Source organism: Oncorhynchus mykiss, chromosome 9 (genome assembly GCF_013265735.2).
Source record: "Oncorhynchus mykiss isolate Arlee chromosome 9, USDA_OmykA_1.1, whole genome shotgun sequence".
Taxonomy (NCBI): domain Eukaryota; kingdom Metazoa; phylum Chordata; class Actinopteri; order Salmoniformes; family Salmonidae; genus Oncorhynchus; species Oncorhynchus mykiss.
In genome coordinates, this window is record NC_048573.1 from 4,124,487 (window position 1) to 4,146,448 (window position 21,962).

The 21,962-nt window shown below is 48.7% G+C and overlaps 1 protein-coding gene across 3 annotated transcripts in view; it reads right to left on the reverse strand.

The window, feature by feature from the left end:
• Positions 1-21,962, reverse strand: part of LOC110531315 (coiled-coil domain-containing protein 171) — a 140,383-nt gene that overhangs the window by 81,357 nt on the left and 37,064 nt on the right. For all 3 annotated transcript variants that reach the window (XM_036987118.1, XM_036987117.1, XM_036987116.1), the window contains 2 exons: positions 21,138-21,260; positions 12,557-12,738 (listed from right to left, as the gene is read on the reverse strand). In XM_036987118.1, coding sequence (XP_036843013.1) covers positions 12,557-12,738; positions 21,138-21,260 — 305 coding nt within the window. The remainder of the gene's footprint in view (positions 1-12,556; positions 12,739-21,137; positions 21,261-21,962) is intronic.

A 21,962-nucleotide genomic window follows, 5' to 3' on the forward strand; every position in this document is an offset into this window, starting at 1 on the left:
ACCGTCTCAGTCACCAGATCTCAACCCTTATGGTAGATGCACCGTCTCAGTCACCAGATCTCAACCCTTATGGTAGATGCACCGTCTCAGTCACCAGATCTCAACCCTTATGGTAGATGCACCTCCATGTCTCAGTCACCAGATCTCAACCCTTATGGTAGAGGCACCGTCTCAGTCACCAGATCTCAACCCTTATGGTAGATGCACCGTCTCAGTCACCAGATCTCAACCCTTATGGTAGAGGCACCGTCTCAGTCACCAGATCTCAACCCTTATGGTAGATGCACCGTCTCAGTCACCAGATCTCAACCCTTATGGTAGATGCACCGTCTCAGTCACCAGATCTCAACCCTTATGGTAGATGCACCGTCTCAGTCACAAGATCTCAACCCTTATGGTAGATGCACCGTCTCAGTCACCAGATCTCAACCCTTATGGTAGATGCACCGTCTCAGTCACCAGATCTCAACCCTTATGGTAGATGCACCGCCATGTCTCAGTCACCAGATCTCAACCCTTATGGTAGATGCACCTCTATGTCTCAGTCACCAGATCTCAACCCTTATGGTAGATGCACCGTCTCAGTCACCAGATCTCAACCCTTATGGTAGAGGCACCGTCTCAGTCACCAGATCTCAACCCTTATGGTAGAGGCACCGTCTCAGTCACCAGATCTCAACCCTTATGGTAGATGCACCGTCTCAGTCACCAGATCTCAACCCTTATGGTAGATGCACCGTCTCAGTCACCAGATCTCAACCATTATGGTAGATGCACCGTCTCAGTCACCAGATCTCAACCCTTATGGTAGATGCACCGTCTCAGTCACCAGATCTCAACCCTTATGGTAGATGCACCGTCTCAGTCACCAGATCTCAACCCTTATGGTAGATGCACCGTCTCAGTCACCAGATCTCAACCCTTATGGTAGATGCACCGTCTCAGTCACCAGATCTCAACCCTTATGGTAGATGCACCGTCTCAGTCACCAGATCTGAACCCTTATGGTAGATGCACCGTCTCAGTCACCAGATCTCAACCCTTATGGTAGATGCACCGTCTCAGTCACCAGATCTCAACCCTTATGGTAGATGCACCGTCTCAGTCACCAGATCTCAACCCTTATGGTAGATGCACCGTCTCAGTCACCAGATCTCAACCCTTATGGTAGATGCACCGTCTCAGTCACCAGATCTCAACCCTTATGGTAGATGCACCGTCTCAGTCACCAGATCTCAACCCTTATGGTAGATGCACCGTCTCAGTCACCAGATCTCAACCCTTATGGTAGATGCACCGTCTCAGTCACCAGATCTCAACCCTTATGGTAGATGCACCGCCATGTCTCAGTCACCAGATCTCAACCCTTATGGTAGATGCACCGTCTCAGTCACCAGATCTGAACCCTTATGGTAGATGCACCGTCTCAGTCACCAGATCTCAACCCTTATGGTAGATGCACCGTCTCAGTCACCAGATCTCAACCCTTATGGTAGATGCACCGTCTCAGTCACCAGATCTCAACCCTTATGGTAGATGCACCGTCTCAGTCACCAGATCTCAACCCTTATGGTAGATGCACCGTCTCAGTCACCAGATCTCAACCCTTATGGTAGATGCACCGTCTCAGTCACCAGATCTCAACCCTTATGGTAGATGCACCGTCTCAGTCACCAGATCTCAACCCTTATGGTAGATGCACCTCCATGTCTCAGTCACCAGATCTCAGCCCTTATGGTAGATGCACCGTCTCAGTCACCAGATCTCAACACTTATGGTAGATGCACCGTCTCAGTCACCAGATCTTAACCCTTATGGTAGATGCACCGTCTCAGTCACCAGATCTCAACCCTTATGGTAGATGCACCGTCTCAGTCACCAGATCTCAACCCTTATGGTAGATGCACCGTCTCAGTCACCAGATCTCAACCCTTATGGTAGATGCACCGTCTCAGTCACCAGATCTCAACCCTTATGGTAGATGCACCGTCTCAGTCACCAGATCTCAACCCTTATGGTAGATGCACCGTCTCAGTCACCAGATCTCAACCCTTATGGTAGATGCACCTCCATGTCTCAGTCACCAGATCTCAACCCTTATGGTAGAGGCACCGTCTCAGTCACCAGATCTCAACCCTTATGGTAGATGCACCGTCTCAGTCACCAGATCTCAACCCTTATGGTAGAGGCACCGTCTCAGTCACCAGATCTCAACCCTTATGGTAGATGCACCGTCTCAGTCACCAGATCTCAACCCTTATGGTAGATGCACCGTCTCAGTCACCAGATCTCAACCCTTATGGTAGATGCACCGTCTCAGTCACAAGATCTCAACCCTTATGGTAGATGCACCGTCTCAGTCACCAGATCTCAACCCTTATGGTAGATGCACCGTCTCAGTCACCAGATCTCAACCCTTATGGTAGATGCACCGCCATGTCTCAGTCACCAGATCTCAACCCTTATGGTAGATGCACCTCTATGTCTCAGTCACCAGATCTCAACCCTTATGGTAGATGCACCGTCTCAGTCACCAGATCTCAACCCTTATGGTAGAGGCACCGTCTCAGTCACCAGATCTCAACCATTATGGTAGATGCACCGTCTCAGTCACCAGATCTCAACCCTTATGGTAGATGCACCGTCTCAGTCACCAGATCTCAACCCTTATGGTAGATGCACCGTCTCAGTCACCAGATCTCAACCCTTATGGTAGATGCACCGCCATGTCTCAGTCACCAGATCTCAACCCTTATGGTAGATGCACCTCTATGTCTCAGTCACCAGATCTCAACCCTTATGGTAGATGCACCGTCTCAGTCACCAGATCTCAACCCTTATGGTAGATGCACCGTCTCAGTCACCAGATCTCAACCCTTATGGTAGATGCACCGTCTCAGTCACCAGATCTCAACCCTTATGGTAGATGCACCGTCTCAGTCACCAGATCTCAACCATTATGGTAGATGCACCGTCTCAGTCACCAGATCTCAACCCTTATGGTAGATGCACCGTCTCAGTCACCAGATCTCAACCCTTATGGTAGATGCACCGTCTCAGTCACCAGATCTCAACCCTTATGGTAGATGCACCGTCTCAGTCACCAGATCTCAACCCTTATGGTAGATGCACCGTCTCAGTCACCAGATCTCAACCCTTATGGTAGATGCACCGTCTCAGTCACCAGATCTGAACCCTTATGGTAGATGCACCGTCTCAGTCACCAGATCTCAACCCTTATGGTAGATGCACCGTCTCAGTCACCAGATCTCAACCCTTATGGTAGATGCACCGTCTCAGTCACCAGATCTCAACCCTTATGGTAGATGCACCGTCTCAGTCACCAGATCTCAACCCTTATGGTAGATGCACCGTCTCAGTCACCAGATCTCAACCCTTATGGTAGATGCACCGTCTCAGTCACCAGATCTCAACCCTTATGGTAGATGCACCGTCTCAGTCACCAGATCTCAACCCTTATGGTAGATGCACCGTCTCAGTCACCAGATCTCAACCCTTATGGTAGATGCACCGCCATGTCTCAGTCACCAGATCTCAACCCTTATGGTAGATGCACCGTCTCAGTCACCAGATCTGAACCCTTATGGTAGATGCACCGTCTCAGTCACCAGATCTCAACCCTTATGGTAGATGCACCGTCTCAGTCACCAGATCTCAACCCTTATGGTAGATGCACCGTCTCAGTCACCAGATCTCAACCCTTATGGTAGATGCACCGTCTCAGTCACCAGATCTCAACCCTTATGGTAGATGCACCGTCTCAGTCACCAGATCTCAACCCTTATGGTAGATGCACCGTCTCAGTCACCAGATCTCAACCCTTATGGTAGATGCACCGTCTCAGTCACCAGATCTCAACCCTTATGGTAGATGCACCGTCTCAGTCACCAGATCTCAACCCTTATGGTAGATGCACCGTCTCAGTCACCAGATCTCAACCCTTATGGTAGATGCACCTCCATGTCTCAGTCACCAGATCTCAACCCTTATGGTAGAGGCACCGTCTCAGTCACCAGATCTCAACCCTTATGGTAGATGCACCGTCTCAGTCACCAGATCTCAACCCTTATGGTAGAGGCACCGTCTCAGTCACCAGATCTCAACCCTTATGGTAGATGCACCGTCTCAGTCACCAGATCTCAACCCTTATGGTAGATGCACCGTCTCAGTCACCAGATCTCAACCCTTATGGTAGATGCACCGTCTCAGTCACAAGATCTCAACCCTTATGGTAGATGCACCGTCTCAGTCACCAGATCTCAACCCTTATGGTAGATGCACCGTCTCAGTCACCAGATCTCAACCCTTATGGTAGATGCACCGCCATGTCTCAGTCACCAGATCTCAACCCTTATGGTAGATGCACCTCTATGTCTCAGTCACCAGATCTCAACCCTTATGGTAGATGCACCGTCTCAGTCACCAGATCTCAACCCTTATGGTAGAGGCACCGTCTCAGTCACCAGATCTCAACCATTATGGTAGATGCACCGTCTCAGTCACCAGATCTCAACCCTTATGGTAGATGCACCGTCTCAGTCACCAGATCTCAACCCTTATGGTAGATGCACCGTCTCAGTCACCAGATCTCAACCCTTATGGTAGATGCACCGCCATGTCTCAGTCACCAGATCTCAACCCTTATGGTAGATGCACCTCTATGTCTCAGTCACCAGATCTCAACCCTTATGGTAGATGCACCGTCTCAGTCACCAGATCTCAACCCTTATGGTAGATGCACCGTCTCAGTCACCAGATCTCAACCATTATGGTAGATGCACCGTCTCAGTCACCAGATCTCAACCCTTATGGTAGATGCACCGTCTCAGTCACCAGATCTCAACCCTTATGGTAGATGCACCGTCTCAGTCACCAGATCTCAACCCTTATGGTAGATGCACCGTCTCAGTCACCAGATCTCAACCCTTATGGTAGATGCACCGTCTCAGTCACCAGATCTCAACCCTTATGGTAGATGCACCGTCTCAGTCACCAGATCTGAACCCTTATGGTAGATGCACCGTCTCAGTCACCAGATCTCAACCCTTATGGTAGATGCACCGTCTCAGTCACCAGATCTCAACCCTTATGGTAGATGCACCGTCTCAGTCACCAGATCTCAACCCTTATGGTAGATGCACCGTCTCAGTCACCAGATCTCAACCCTTATGGTAGATGCACCGTCTCAGTCACCAGATCTCAACCCTTATGGTAGATGCACCGTCTCAGTCACCAGATCTCAACCCTTATGGTAGATGCACCGTCTCAGTCACCAGATCTCAACCCTTATGGTAGATGCACCGTCTCAGTCACCAGATCTCAACCCTTATGGTAGATGCACCGTCTCAGTCACCAGATCTCAACCCTTATGGTAGATGCACCGTCTCAGTCACCAGATCTCAACCCTTATGGTAGATGCACCGTCTCAGTCACCAGATCTCAACCCTTATGGTAGATGCACCGTCTCAGTCACCAGATCTCAACCCTTATGGTAGATGCACCTCCATGTCTCAGTCACCAGATCTCAACCCTTATGGTAGAGGCACCGTCTCAGTCACCAGATCTCAACCCTTATGGTAGATGCACCGTCTCAGTCACCAGATCTCAACCCTTATGGTAGAGGCACCGTCTCAGTCACCAGATCTCAACCCTTATGGTAGATGCACCTTCTCAGTCACCAGATCTCAACCCTTATGGTAGATGCACCGTCTCAGTCACCAGATCTCAACCCTTATGGTAGATGCACCGTCTCAGTCACCAGATCTCAACCCTTATGGTAGATGCACCGTCTCAGTCACCAGATCTCAACCCTTATGGTAGATGCACCGTCTCAGTCACCAGATCTCAACCCTTATGGTAGATGCACCGTCTCAGTCACCAGATCTCAACCCTTATGGTAGATGCACCGTCTCAGTCACCAGATCTCAACCCTTATGGTAGATGCACCGTCTCAGTCACCAGATCTCAACCCTTATGGTAGATGCACCGTCTCAGTCACCAGATCTCAACCCTTATGGTAGATGCACCGTCTCAGTCACCAGATCTCAACCCTTATGGTAGATGCACCGTCTCAGTCACCAGATCTGAACCCTTATGGTAGATGCACCGTCTCAGTCACCAGATCTCAACCCTTATGGTAGATGCACCGTCTCAGTCACCAGATCTCAACCCTTATGGTAGATGCACCGTCTCAGTCACCAGATCTCAACCCTTATGGTAGATGCACCGTCTCAGTCACCAGATCTCAACCCTTATGGTAGATGCACCGCCATGTCTCAGTCACCAGATCTCAACCCTTATGGTAGATGCACCTCTATGTCTCAGTCACCAGATCTCAACCCTTATGGTAGATGCACCGTCTCAGTCACCAGATCTCAACCCTTATGGTAGAGGCACCGTCTCAGTCACCAGATCTCAACGCTTATGGTAGAGGCACCGTCTCAGTCACCAGATCTCAACCCTTATGGTAGATGCACCGTCTCAGTCACCAGATCTCAACCCTTATGGTAGATGCACCGTCTCAGTCACCAGATCTCAACCATTATGGTAGATGCACCGTCTCAGTCACCAGATCTCAACCCTTATGGTAGATGCACCGTCTCAGTCACCAGATCTCAACCCTTATGGTAGATGCACCGTCTCAGTCACCAGATCTCAACCCTTATGGTAGATGCACCGTCTCAGTCACCAGATCTCAACCCTTATGGTAGATGCACCGTCTCAGTCACCAGATCTCAACCCTTATGGTAGATGCACCGTCTCAGTCACCAGATCTCAACCCTTATGGTAGATGCACCGTCTCAGTCACCAGATCTCAACCCTTATGGTAGATGCACCGTCTCAGTCACCAGATCTCAACCCTTATGGTAGATGCACCGTCTCAGTCACCAGATCTCAACCCTTATGGTAGATGCACCGTCTCAGTCACCAGATCTCAACCCTTATGGTAGATGCACCGTCTCAGTCACCAGATCTCAACCCTTATGGTAGATGCACCGTCTCAGTGACCAGATCTCAGCCCTTATGGTAGATGCACCGTCTCAGTCACCAGATCTCAACACTTATGGTAGATGCACCGTCTCAGTCACCAGATCTTAACCCTTATGGTAGATGCACCGTCTCAGTCACCAGATCTCAACCCTTATGGTAGATGCACCGTCTCAGTCACCAGATCTCAACCCTTATGGTAGATGCACCGTCTCAGTCACCAGATCTCAACCCTTATGGTAGATGCACCGTCTCAGTCACCAGATCTCAACCCTTATGGTAGATGCACCGTCTCAGTCACCAGATCTCAACCCTTATGGTAGATGCACCTCCATGTCTCAGTCACCAGATCTCAACCCTTATGGTAGAGGCACCGTCTCAGTCACCAGATCTCAACCCTTATGGTAGATGCACCGTCTCAGTCACCAGATCTCAACCCTTATGGTAGAGGCACCGTCTCAGTCACCAGATCTCAACCCTTATGGTAGATGCACCGTCTCAGTCACCAGATCTCAACCCTTATGGTAGATGCACCGTCTCAGTCACCAGATCTCAACCCTTATGGTAGATGCACCGTCTCAGTCACAAGATCTCAACCCTTATGGTAGATGCACCGTCTCAGTCACCAGATCTCAACCCTTATGGTAGATGCACCGTCTCAGTCACCAGATCTCAACCCTTATGGTAGATGCACCGCCATGTCTCAGTCACCAGATCTCAACCCTTATGGTAGATGCACCTCTATGTCTCAGTCACCAGATCTCAACCCTTATGGTAGATGCACCGTCTCAGTCACCAGATCTCAACCCTTATGGTAGAGGCACCGTCTCAGTCACCAGATCTCAACCCTTATGGTAGAGGCACCGTCTCAGTCACCAGATCTCAACCCTTATGGTAGATGCACCGTCTCAGTCACCAGATCTCAACCCTTATGGTAGATGCACCGTCTCAGTCACCAGATCTCAACCATTATGGTAGATGCACCGTCTCAGTCACCAGATCTCAACCCTTATGGTAGATGCACCGTCTCAGTCACCAGATCTCAACCCTTATGGTAGATGCACCGTCTCAGTCACCAGATCTCAACCCTTATGGTAGATGCACCGTCTCAGTCACCAGATCTCAACCCTTATGGTAGATGCACGTCTCAGTCACCAGATCTCAACCCTTATGGTAGATGCACCGTCTCAGTCACCAGATCTGAACCCTTATGGTAGATGCACCGTCTCAGTCACCAGATCTCAACCCTTATGGTAGATGCACCGTCTCAGTCACCAGATCTCAACCCTTATGGTAGATGCACCGTCTCAGTCACCAGATCTCAACCCTTATGGTAGATGCACCGTCTCAGTCACCAGATCTCAACCCTTATGGTAGATGCACCGTCTCAGTCACCAGATCTCAACCCTTATGGTAGATGCACCGTCTCAGTCACCAGATCTCAACCCTTATGGTAGATGCACCGTCTCAGTCACCAGATCTCAACCCTTATGGTAGATGCACCGTCTCAGTCACCAGATCTCAACCCTTATGGTAGATGCACCGCCATGTCTCAGTCACCAGATCTCAACCCTTATGGTAGATGCACCGTCTCAGTCACCAGATCTGAACCCTTATGGTAGATGCACCGTCTCAGTCACCAGATCTCAACCCTTATGGTAGATGCACCGTCTCAGTCACCAGATCTCAACCCTTATGGTAGATGCACCGTCTCAGTCACCAGATCTCAACCCTTATGGTAGATGCACCGTCTCAGTCACCAGATCTCAACCCTTATGGTAGATGCACCGTCTCAGTCACCAGATCTCAACCCTTATGGTAGATGCACCGTCTCAGTCACCAGATCTCAACCCTTATGGTAGATGCACCGTCTCAGTCACCAGATCTCAACCCTTATGGTAGATGCACCGTCTCAGTCACCAGATCTCAACCCTTATGGTAGATGCACCGTCTCAGTCACCAGATCTCAACCCTTATGGTAGATGCACCGTCTCAGTCACCAGATCTCAACCCTTATGGTAGATGCACCGCCATGTCTCAGTCACCAGATCTCAACCCTTATGGTAGATGCACCTCTATGTCTCAGTCACCAGATCTCAACCCTTATGGTAGATGCACCGTCTCAGTCACCAGATCTCAACCCTTATGGTAGATGCACCGTCTCAGTCACCAGATCTCAACCCTTATGGTAGATGCACCGTCTCAGTCACCAGATCTCAACCCTTATGGTAGATGCACCGTCTCAGTCACCAGATCTCAACCCTTATGGTAGATGCACTGTCTCAGTCACCAGATCTCAACCCTTATGGTAGATGCACCGTCTCAGTCACCAGATCTTAACCCTTATGGTAGATGCACCGTCTCAGTCACCAGATCTCAACCCTTATGGTAGATGCACCGTCTCAGTCACCAGATCTCAACCCTTATGGTAGATGCACCGTCTCAGTCACCAGATCTCAACCCTTATGGTAGATGCACCGTCTCAGTCACCAGATCTCAACCCTTATGGTAGATGCACCGCCATGTCTCAGTCACCAGATCTCAACCCTTATGGTAGATGCACCTCTATGTCTCAGTCACCAGATCTCAACCCTTATGGTAGATGCACCGTCTCAGTCACCAGATCTCAACCCTTATGGTAGATGCACCGTCTCAGTCACCAGATCTCAACCCTTATGGTAGATGCACAGTCTCAGTCACCAGATCTCAACCCTTATGGTAGATGCACCGTCTCAGTCACCAGATCTCAACCCTTATGGTAGATGCACCGTCTCAGTCACCAGATCTCAACCCTTATGGTAGATGCACCGTCTCAGTCACCAGATCTCAACCCTTATGGTAGATGCACCGTCTCAGTCACCAGATCTCAACCCTTATGGTAGATGCACCGTCTCAGTCACCAGATCTCAACCCTTATGGTAGATGCACCGTCTCAGTCACCAGATCTCAACCCTTATGGTAGATGCACCGTCTCAGTCACCAGATCTCAACCCTTATGGTAGATGCACCTCTATGTCTCAGTCACCAGATCTCAACCCTTATGGTAGAGGCACAGTCTCAGTCACCAGATCTCAACCCTTATGGTAGATGCACCGTCTCAGTCACCAGATCTCAACCCTTATGGTAGATGCACCGTCTCAGTCACCAGATCTGAACCCTTATGGTAGATGCACCGCCATGTCTCAGTCACCAGATCTCAACCCTTATGGTAGATGCACCGTCTCAGTCACCAGATCTCAACCCTTATGGTAGATGCACCGTCTCAGTCACCAGATCTCAACCCTTATGGTAGAGGCACCGTCTCAGTCACCAGATCTCAACCCTTATGGTAGATTCACCGTCTCAGTCATCAGATCTCAACCCTTATGGTAGATGCACCGCCATGTCTCAGTCACCAGATCTCAACCCTTATGGTAGATGCACCGCCATGTCTCAGTCACCAGATCTGAACCCTTATGGTAGATGCACCGCCATGTCTCAGTCACCAGATCTCAACCCTTATGGTAGATGCACCGTCTCAGTCACCAGATCTCAACCCTTATGGTAGATGCACCGCCATGTCTCAGTCACCAGATCTCAACCCTTATGGTAGATGCACCATCTCAGTCACCAGATCTCAACCCTTATGGTAGATGCACCGTCTCAGTCACCAGATCTCAACCCTTATGGTAGATGCACCGTCTCAGTCACCAGATCTCAACCCTTATGGTAGATGCACCGTCTCAGTCACCAGATCTCAACCCTTATGGTAGATGCACCGTCTCAGTCACCAGATCTCAACCCTTATGGTAGATGCACCGTCTCAGTCATCAGATCTCAACCCTTATGGTAGATGCACCGCCATGTCTCAGTCACCAGATCTGAACCCTTATGGTAGATGCACCGCCATGTCTCAGTCACCAGATCTCAACCCTTATGGTAGATGCACCGTCTCAGTCACCAGATCTCAATCCTTATGGTAGATGCACCGTCTCAGTCACCAGATCTCAATCCTTATGGTAGATGCACCGCCATGTCTCAGTCACCAGATCTCAACCCTTATGGTAGATGCACCGTATGGCCCTTATGGTAGATTCTGGAGCGGTGCCTGAGACAGTGTTTCCCACCGTCATCAACAACAAAACACCACATGATGGAATTTATCGCGGAAGAACGGCATCTCGTCCCTCCAGCAGAGTTCCAGAAAGGATCTGTGCCAAGGGGCATGGAAGCTGTTCTGATGGCTCTACTGAGACACTTTATGTTGGGGTTTCCTTTATTCTGGCAGTTACCTATAGATGACTTTACTTCTTTCTATAAGTCATCATGGGTTTAAAGACTATAGCTGGTATACAGGATGGATGGATTGGTGGAGAAGGTGGATGGAAGCTGTTCTGGTGGCTCAAACACCCTACTGAGAAACTTTATGTTGGGGTTTCCTTTATTCTGGCAGTTACCTGTATATACATTCATGTATTGCCACTGTATTCCCTGGATACGTACGGATGAACTCAGTTAGGCCTCAAAGACTGAAGACTAACGTTTGACCTCAGAGCTAATGCCAAGGGCTTTAGTTCAGAGGGCTAACTCAGTCCTGAGGCATGCAGAGGACCCAGGTTAGGGGTTAAACAGTAGAGGACCCAGGTTAGGGGTTAGAGGTTAAACAGTAGAGGGCCCAGGTTAGAGGTTAAACAGTAGAGGACCCAGGTTAGGGGTTAAACAGTAGAGGACCAAGGTTAGGGGTTAAACAGTAGAGGACCCAGGTTAGAGGTTAGGGGTTAAACAGTAGAGGACCCAGGTTAGAGGTTAGGGGTTAAACAGTAGAGGACCCAGGTTAGAGGTTAAACAGTAGAGGACCCAGGTTAGGGGTTAAACAGTAGAGGACCCTGGTTAGGGGTTAAACAGTAGAGGACCCAGGTTAGGGGTTAAACAGTAGAGGACCCAGGTTAGGGGTTAAACAGTAGAGGACCCAGGTTAGGGGTAAAACAGTAGAGGACCCAGGTTAGGGGTTAAACAGTAGAGGACCCAGGTTAGAGGTTAAACAGTAGAGGACCCAGGTTAGGGGTTAAACAGTAGAGGACCCAGGTTAGGGATTAAACAGTAGAGGACCCAGGTTAGAGGTTAGGGGTTAAACAGTAGAGGACCCAGGTTAGAGGTTAAACAGTAGAGGACCCAGGTTAGGGGTCAAACAGTAGATGACCCAGGTTAGGGGTTAAACAGTAGAGGACCCAGGTTAGAGGTTAGGGGTTAAACAGTAGAGGACCCTGGTTAGGGGTAAAACAGTAGAGGACCCAGGTTAGGGGTCAAACAGTGTTACTGTTGGGAGACGGAGGGAGGGAACAAAACATTCAAAATGTCCTCCTAAAAATGCTTATAACACAAAATTAACTCTGTTCAAAATCATTCCTGTACTGCCCATTCTGGTAGACTGTTGATCCAGTCCTGAACTTGAATCTAAAATGTCACTCTTGTTCCCGTGCCAACCTCGAACTCAGGTGGTTAAGAGAGTAAGTCAAAATAACATATATATATATATTCTCTATGAAATACACTGTTATAGACCACTAACCTTATTGCTCATCTGTTTGGCCGTGAGTCGGTGTAAGCCCTGTCCCAGCCTACTAACCAGAGTACCCTTGTTCACGCTATAGGGTGTGAGATGGGACCCTCGGTCTGAGGGGGTGAGGAGGTGGTCCAGGAGGCGGGATAGACTGTTACGAGCGGCAGACAATACCACCTGAGAGGAAGAAACTGGAGGAGAAAGAGAGACAGACAATATAGTATCGGAAACAAAAGGTGTAAGAAGTCAAGGGGTCTGAATACTTTCCGAATGCACAGTGTATATACACAGACCGAATGCACAGTGTATACACACAGACCGAATGCACAGTGTATATACACAGACCGAATGCACAGTGTATATATACACAGACCGAATGCACAGTGTATATATACACAGACCGAATGCACAGTGTATATACACAGACCGAATGCACAGTGTATATACACAGACCGAATGCACAGTGTATATACACAGACCGAATGCACAGTGTATACACACAGTACCACAGTATCACAGTATCACAGTACCACAGTATCACAGTACCACAGTATCACAGTACCACAGTATCACAGTATCACAGTACCATTTTTACTATATTCTACATTGTAGAATAATAGTGAAGACATCAAAACTATGAAATAACACATATGGAATCATGTAGTAGAAGTGTTAAACAAATCAAAATATATTTTCTATTTTAGATTCTTCAAAGTAGCCACCGACACTTGATAACAGCTTTGCACACTCTTGGCATTCTCTCAACCAGCTTCACCTGGAATGCTTTTCCAACAGTCTTGGAGTTCCCACATATGCTGAGCACTTGTTGGCTGCTTTTCCTTCACTCTGCGAACCAAGTCATCCCAAACCATCTCAATTTTTCTACCTTTATTTAACTAGGCAAATAAAGGTCAGTTAAGAACAAATTCTTATTTTCAATGACAGCCTAGGAACAGTGGGTTAACTGCCTGTTCAGGGGCAGAACGTCAGATGTGTAACTTGTCAGCTCGGGGATATGAACTTGCAACCTTTCGGTTACTAGTCCAACGCTCTAACCACTAGGCTACCCTGCTGGTGTAATATTGGGTTGAGGTCGGGGGATTGTGGAGGCCAGGTCATCTGGTGCAGCACTCCATCACTCTCCTTCTTGGTCAAATAGCCCTTAAACAGCCTGGAGGTGTGTTATGGGTAATTGTCCTGAGAATACCTTGTCTTGGTCAAATAGCCCTTAAACAGCCTGGAGGTGTGTTATGGGTAATTGTCCTGAGAGTACCTCGTCTTGGTCAAATAGCCCTTAAACAGCCTGGAGGTGTGTTATGGGTAATTGTCCTGAGAGTACCTCGCCTTCGTCAAATAGCCCTTAAACAGCCTGGAGGTGTGTTATGGGTAATTGTCTTCTTCTTCTACACATTTTGCCAAGGCTGTCCTGTTATTGTGCCATCTGACTGACTCAGTCACTGTACAAAAATCAATGGCGGCCCCACGACATTGACATAACCCCACGACATTGACATGACCCCACGACATCGACATGACCCCACGACATTGACGTGACCCCACGACATTGACGTGACCCCACGACATTGACGTGACCCCACGACATTGACGTGACCCCACGACATTTAGGGAACTGCATACTTACTTCTAAATACAGTGCCTTGCGAAAGTATTTGGCCCCCTTGAACTTTGCGACCTTTTGCCACATTTCAGGCTTCAAACATAAAGATATAAAACTGTATTTTTTTGTGAAGAATCAACAACAAGTGGGACACAATCATGAAGTGGAACGACATTTATTGGATATTTCAAACTTTTTTAACAAATCAAAAACTGAAAAATTGGGCGTGCAAAATGATTCAGCCCCCTTAAGTTAATACTTTGTAGCGCCACTGTAACGATTCTCTTCTTGTGAAGTAGAGTCGGACCAAAATGCAGCGTGTGGTTTACGATCCATGTTTATTAATACGAAACACGAATCTCCAATTCAATACTACAAAACAAAACGTAACGAAAACCTAAACAGCCTATCTGGTGAAAAAAAACACATAGACAGGAACAATCACCCACAAACACACAGTGAACCCCAGGCTACCTAAATATGGTTCCCAATCAGAGACAATGATGAACACCTGCCTCTGACTGAGAACCATATCAGGCTGAACATAGAAATAGACAAACAAGACATGAAACATAGAATGCCCACTCAGATCACACCCTGACCAATCAAAACATAGAAAATACAAAGTAAACTATGGTCAGGGCGTGACAGTACCCCCCCCCCAAGGTGCGGACTCCGGCCGCAAAACCTGAACCTATAGGGGAGGGTCTGGGTGGGCATCTGTCCGCGGTGGCGGCTCTGGCGCTGGACGTGGACCCCACTCCATGACAGTTTTAATCCCCCTCCTAAACGTCCCTAAATAGGTTACCCACCACAATGATAACATGGGACAGAGGGACAGCTCGGGACAGAGGTAACTCGGGACAGATGGGTAGCTCAGCCCTGAGAGGAAGCTCAGCACTGAGAAGAAGCTCAGCACTGAGAAGAAGCTCAGGCAGGTGGTTAGATCCGGCAGATCCTGGCTGGCTGGCGGTTCTGGAAGATCCTGGCTGACTGGCGGATCTGGGAGAATCTGGACGACTGGCAGATCTGGGAGAATCTGGACGACTGGCAGATCTGGGAGAATCTGGCCGACTGGCAGATCTGGGAGAATCTGGACGACTGGCAGATCTGAGAGAGTCTGGACGACTGGCAGATCTGGAAGAGTCTGGACGACTGGCAGATCTGGAAGAGTCTGGTCGACTGGCAGATCTGGAAAAGTCTGGTCGACTGGCAGATCTGGAAGAGTCTGGTCGACTGGCAGATCTGGAAGAGTCTGGTCGACTGGCAGATCTGGAAGAGTCTGGTCGACTGGCAGATCTGGAAGAGTCTGGTCGACTGGCAGATCTGGAAGAGTCTGGTCGACTGGCAGATCTGGAAGAGTCTGGTCGACTGGCAGATCTGGAAGAGTCTGGTCGACTGGCAGATCTGGAAGAGTCTGGACGACGGGCAGATCTGGAAGAGTCTGGTCGACTGGCAGATCTGGAAGAGTCTGGACGACTGGCAGATCTGGAAGAGTCTGGACGACTGGCAGATCTGGAAGAGACTGGTCGACACAGACTGGCTGCTCTGGCTGCTCCATGCTGACTGACAGCTCTGGCTGCTCCATGCTGGCAGACTGCTCTGGCTGCTCCATGATGACTGGTAGCTCTGGCTGCTCCATGCTGACTGGCTGCTCCATGCTGACTGGCAGCTCTGGCTGCTCCATGCTGACTGGCTGCTCTGGCTGCTCCATGCTGACTGGCTGCTCCATGCTGACTGGCTGCTCCATGCTGACTGGCGGCCCTGGCTGCTCCATGCTGACTGGCGGCCCTGGCTGCTCCATGCTGACTGGCGGCCCTGGCTGCTCCATGCTAACTGGCAGCTCTGGCGGCTCCTTGCAGACTGGCAGCTCTGGCGGCTCCTTGCAGACTGGCAGCTTTGGCGGCATCCTGCAGACTGGCAGCTCTGGCGGCTCCTTGCAGACTGGCAGCTCCATGCAGACTGGCAGCTCTATGCAGACTGGCAGCTCCTTGCAGACTGGCAGCTCCTTGCTAACTGGCAGCTCTAAGCTAACTGGCATCTCTATGCTAACTGGCAGCTCTATGCTAACTGGCAGCTCTATGCTAACTGGCAGCTCTATGCTAACTGGCAGCTCTATGCTAACTGGCAGCTCTGAATAGGCGGGAGACTCCGGCAGCGCTGTAGAGAAGGCAGGCTCTAACAGCGCTAAACAGGCAGGAGACTCCGACAGCGCTGAAGAGAAGGGAGGCTCTGGCAGCGCTGGACAGGCGAGGCGCACTGTAGGCCTGATGCGTGGTGCTGGCACTGGTGGTACTGGGCCGAGGACACGCACAGGAAGCCTGGTGCGGGGAGCTGCTACCGGAGGGCTGGGGTGTGGAGGTGGTACTGGAAAAACCGGACCGTGCAGGCGCACTGGAGCTCTTGAGCACCGAGCCTGCCCAACCTTACCTGGTTGAATGCTCACGGTCGCCCTGCCAGTGCGGCGAGGTGGAATAGCCCGCACTGGACTATGCAGGCGAACCGGAGAAACCGAGCGCAAGGCTGGTGCCATGTAAACCGGCCCAAGGAGACGCACTGGGGACCAGCTGCGTAGAGCCGGCTTCATGGCATTAGGCTCGACGCTCAATCTAGCCCGACAGACACGCGGAGCTGGAATATACCGCACCGGGCTATGCACCCGCACTGGAGACACCGTGCGCACCACTGCATAACACGGTGCCTGTCCGGTCTCTCTAGCCCCCCGGTAAGCACAGGGAGTCTGCCCAGGTCTCCTACCTGGCGTAGCCATACTCCCTGTTAGCCCCCCCCCAAGAAATTTTTGGGGCTGCTTCTCAGGCTTCCATCCGCTACGTCGTGCTGCCTCCTCATATCTGCGCCTCTCCGCTTTCGCCGCCTCCAGTTCTTCTTTGGGGCGGAGATATTCTCCTGGCTGAGCCCAGGGTCCTCTTCCTTCTAATTCGTCCTCCCATGTCCATACCTCCTCTTTGGGCTGCTCCTGTTGCCTCTTCTCCTGCTGCACCTTTGGGCGGCTACACTCCCCTGGTTTAGCCCAGGGTCCTCTCCCGTCGAGGATTTCCTCCCATGTCCAGAAATCCTTATTGCGCGTCTCCTCGCGCTGCTCCTGCCTGTTGACACGCTGCTTGGTCCTTTTGTGGTGGGTGATTCTGTAACGATTCTCTTCTTGTGAAGTAGAGTCGGACCAAAATGCAGCGTGTGGTTTACGATCCATGTTTATTAATACGAAACACGAATCTCCAATTCAATACTACAAAACAAAACGTAACGAAAACCTAAACAGCCTATCTGGTGAAAAAAAACACATAGACAGGAACAATCACCCACAAACACACAGTGAACCCCAGGCTACCTAAATATGGTTCCCAATCAGAGACAATGATGAACACCTGCCTCTGACTGAGAACCATATCAGGCTGAACATAGAAATAGACAAACAAGACATGAAACATAGAATGCCCACTCAGATCACACCCTGACCAATCAAAACATAGAAAATACAAAGTAAACTATGGTCAGGGCGTGACAGCCACCTTTTGCTGCGATTACAGCTGTAAGTCGCTTGGGGTATGTCTCTATCAGTTTTGCACATCTAGAGACTGACATTTTTTCCCATTCCTCCTTGCCAAACAGCTCAAGCTCAGTGAGGTTGGATGGAGAGCATTTGTGAACAGCAGTTTTCAGTTCTTTCCACAGATTCTCGATTGGATTCAGGTCTGGACTTTGACTTGGCCATTCTAACACCTGGATATGTTTATTTTTGAACCATTCCATTGTAGATTTTGCTTTAAGTTTTGGATCATTGTCTTGTTGGAAGACAAATCCCCGTCCCAGTCTCAGGTCTTTTGCAGACTCCATCAGGTTTTCTTCCAGAATGGTCCTGTATTTGGCTCCATCCATCTTCCCATCAATTTTAACCATCTTCCCTGTCCCTGCTGAAGAAAAGCAGGCCCAAACCATGATGCTGCTACCACCATGTTTGACAGTGGGGATGGTGTGTTCAGGGTGATGAGCTGTGTTGCTTTTACGCCAAACATAACGTTTTGCATTGTTGCCAGAAAGTTCAATTTTGGTTTCATCTGACCAGAGCACCTTCTTCCACATGTTTGGTGTGTCTCCCAGGTGGCGTGTGGCAAACACGCCACCTTTAAACTACACTTTTTATGGATATCTTTAAGAAATGGCTTTCTTCTTGCCACTCTTCCATAAAGGCCAGATTTGTGCAATATACGACTGATTGTTGTCCAATGGACAGAGTCTCCCACCTCAGCTGTAGATCTCTGCAGTTCATCCAGAGTGATCATGGGCCTCTTGGCTGCATCTCTGATCAGTCTTCTCCTTGTATGAGCTGAAAGTTTAGAGGGACGGACAGGTCTTGGTAGATTTGCAGTGGTCTGATACTCCTTCCATTTCAATATTATCGCTTGCACAGTGCTCCTTGGGATGTTTAAAGCTTGGGAAATCTTTTTGTATCCAAATCCGGCTTTAAACTTCTTCACAACAGTATCTCGGACCTGCCTGGTGTGTTCCTTGTTCTTCATGATGCTCTCTGCGCTTTTAACGGACCTCTGAGACTATCACAGTGCAGGTGCATTTATACGGAGACTTGATTACACACAGGTGGATTGTATTTATCATCATTAGTCATTTAGGTCAACATTGGATCATTCAGAGATCCTCACTGAACTTCTGGAGAGAGTTTGCTGCACTGAAAGTAAAGGGGCTGAATAATTTTGCACGCCCAATTTTTCAGTTTATGATTTGTTAAAAAAGTTTGAAATATCCAATAAATGTCGTTCCACTTCATGATTGTGTCCTACTTGCTGTTGATTCTTCTAGCTATAGCTACAGGTACAGCTGGTGGTCAGGGGAAACACGGAGAGAGGTTGGGGTGAGAGCCAGGGACAGCTATAGCTAAAAGGTACAGCTGGTGGTCAGGGGAAACACAGAGAGAGGTTGGGGTGAGAGCCAGGGACAGCTATAGCTACAGGTACAGGTACAGCTGGTGGTCAGGGGAAACACAGAGAGAGGTTGGGGTGAGAGCCAGGGACAGCTATAGCTACAGATACAGATACAGGTACAGACAGAGATACAGATACAGGTATAGCTACAGCTACAGATATAGCTACAGGTACAGATACAGCTACAGATACAGCTACAGCTACATATACAGAAACAGACACAGCTACAGATACAGACACATCTACAGCTACAGGTACAGACACAGCTACAGACACAGACACAGCTACAGACACAGCTACAGATACAGCTACAGATACAGCTACAGATACAGACACAGCTACAGATACAGATACAGCTACAGATACAGACACAGCTACAGCTACAGGTACAGATACAGACACAGCTACAGATACAGCTACAGATACAGCTACAGATACAGCTACAGACACAGCTACAGACACAGCTACAGCTACAGACACAGCTACAGCTACAGCTACAGATACAGACACAGATACAGATACAGCTACAGCTACAGACACAGCTACAGATACTACAGCTACAGATACAGATACAGATACAGGTACAGCTACATATACAGATACAGCTACAGATACAGACACAGATACAGACACAGATACAGACACAGACACAGATACAGACACAGCTACAGATACAGATACAGCTACAGACACTACAGATACAGCTACAGACACAGCTACAGACACTACAGATACAGCTACAGAGATACAGATACAGACACTACAGATACAGATACAAACACTACAGATACAGACACAGATACAGATACAGACACAGCTACAGATACAGCTACAGGCACAGCTACAGCTACAGAGATACAGATACAGATACAGACACTACAGATACAGATACAGACACTACAGATACAGACACAGATACAGCTACAGACACAGCTACAGAGATACAGATACAGACACAGACACTACAGATACAGACAGATACAGCTACAGACACAGCTACAGAGATACAGCTACAGACACAGCTACAGAGATACAGATACAGACACAGCTACAGAGATACAGATACAGACACTACAGATACAGCTACAGATACAGCTACAGATACAGCTACAGATACAGATACAGCTACAGATACAGCTACAGACACAGCTACAGAGATACAGCTACAGACACAGCTACAGAGATACAGATACAGACACTACAGATACAGCTACAGATACAGCTACAGATACAGCTACAGATACAGATACAGCTACAGATACAGCTACAGCTATACAGAGCAGGTAGATAACATCTGGGATATAGAAGACAGTAGATAACACCTGGGATATAGAAGACCATGGAGCAGGTAGATAACACCTGGGATATAGAAGACCATGGAGCAGGTAGATAACACTTGGGATATAGAAGACAGTAGATAACACCTGGGATATAGAAGACAGTAGATAACACCTGGGATATAGAAGACCATGGAGCAGGTAGATAACACCTGGGATATAGAAGACAGTAGATAACACCTGGGATATAGAAGACAGTAGATAACACCTGGGATATAGAAGACAGTTACCATGGACCAGGTAGATAACACCTGGGATATAGAAGACAGTTACAATGGAGCAGGTAGATAACACCTGTGATATAGAAGACAGTAGATAACACCTGGGATATAGAAGACAGTAGATAACACCTGGGATATAGAAGACCATGGAGCAGGTAGATAACACCTGGGATATAGAAGACAGTAGATAACACCTGGGATATAGAAGACAGTAGATAACACCTGGGATGTAGAAGACAGTTACCATGGAGCAGGTAGATAACACCTGGGAAACAGAAGACAGTAGATAACACCTGGGATATAGAAGACAGTTACCATGGAGCAGGTAGATAACACCTGGGAAACAGAAGACAGTACCCTTCCGACTGCTGGTTCACTACCTCCAGATTCCTCCACCAGTTTGCGCTAGCTAACTCTCTCTCGGTGTGTGTGTGTGTGTGAGAGAGAGTGAGTTACCTGTGTGCTCTAAGGCCTCTTGTAGTTCAGCCATGGAAGACATGATGAAGAAGGAGATATCTTTACGACGAAGCCACCTCACACACAGTCCTCCTCTCCCTTCATCGTCATTATCCTCTTCACCTGAGAGAGTCAGAGAGCAAGGGGTTAATACGATGCTATCCCATTCATACATTCATCGTTTCATAGTTCATTCCCGAGAGAAATCTTGCTGTTTTTAACATAGTACTTTTCATCCAAAATTTCTGTCTCAACAATTATTTTTTTTTTTTTACCAGAAATTGTCATTTTCCTAAAGAAGAATTGTGTGCCTTGCTTCAGATGTCCAAAAAGGGGAGGGTTGGACTGAAAACCTACAGGACAGTAGATCTCCAGGAAGAGGGTTGGACTGAAAACATACAGGACAGTAGATCTCCAGGAAGAGGGTTGGACTGAAAACCTACAGGACAGTAGATCTCCAGGAAGAGGGTTGGACTGAAAACCTACAGGACAGTAGATCTCCAGGAAGAGGGTTGGACTGAAAACCTACAGGACAGTAGATCTCCAGGAAGAGGGTTGGACTGAAAACCTACAGGACAGTAGATCTCCAGGAAGAGGGTTGTGGACTGAAAACCTACAGAACAGTAGATCTCCAGGAAGAGGGTTGGACTGAAAACCTACAGGACAGTAGATCTCCAGGAAGAGGGTTGGACTGAAAACCTACAGGACAGTATATCTCCAGGAAGAGGGTTGGACTGAAAACCTACTGGACAGTAGATCTCCAGGAAGAGAGTTGGACTGAAAACCTACTGGACAGTAGATCTCCAGGAAGAGGGTTGGACTGAA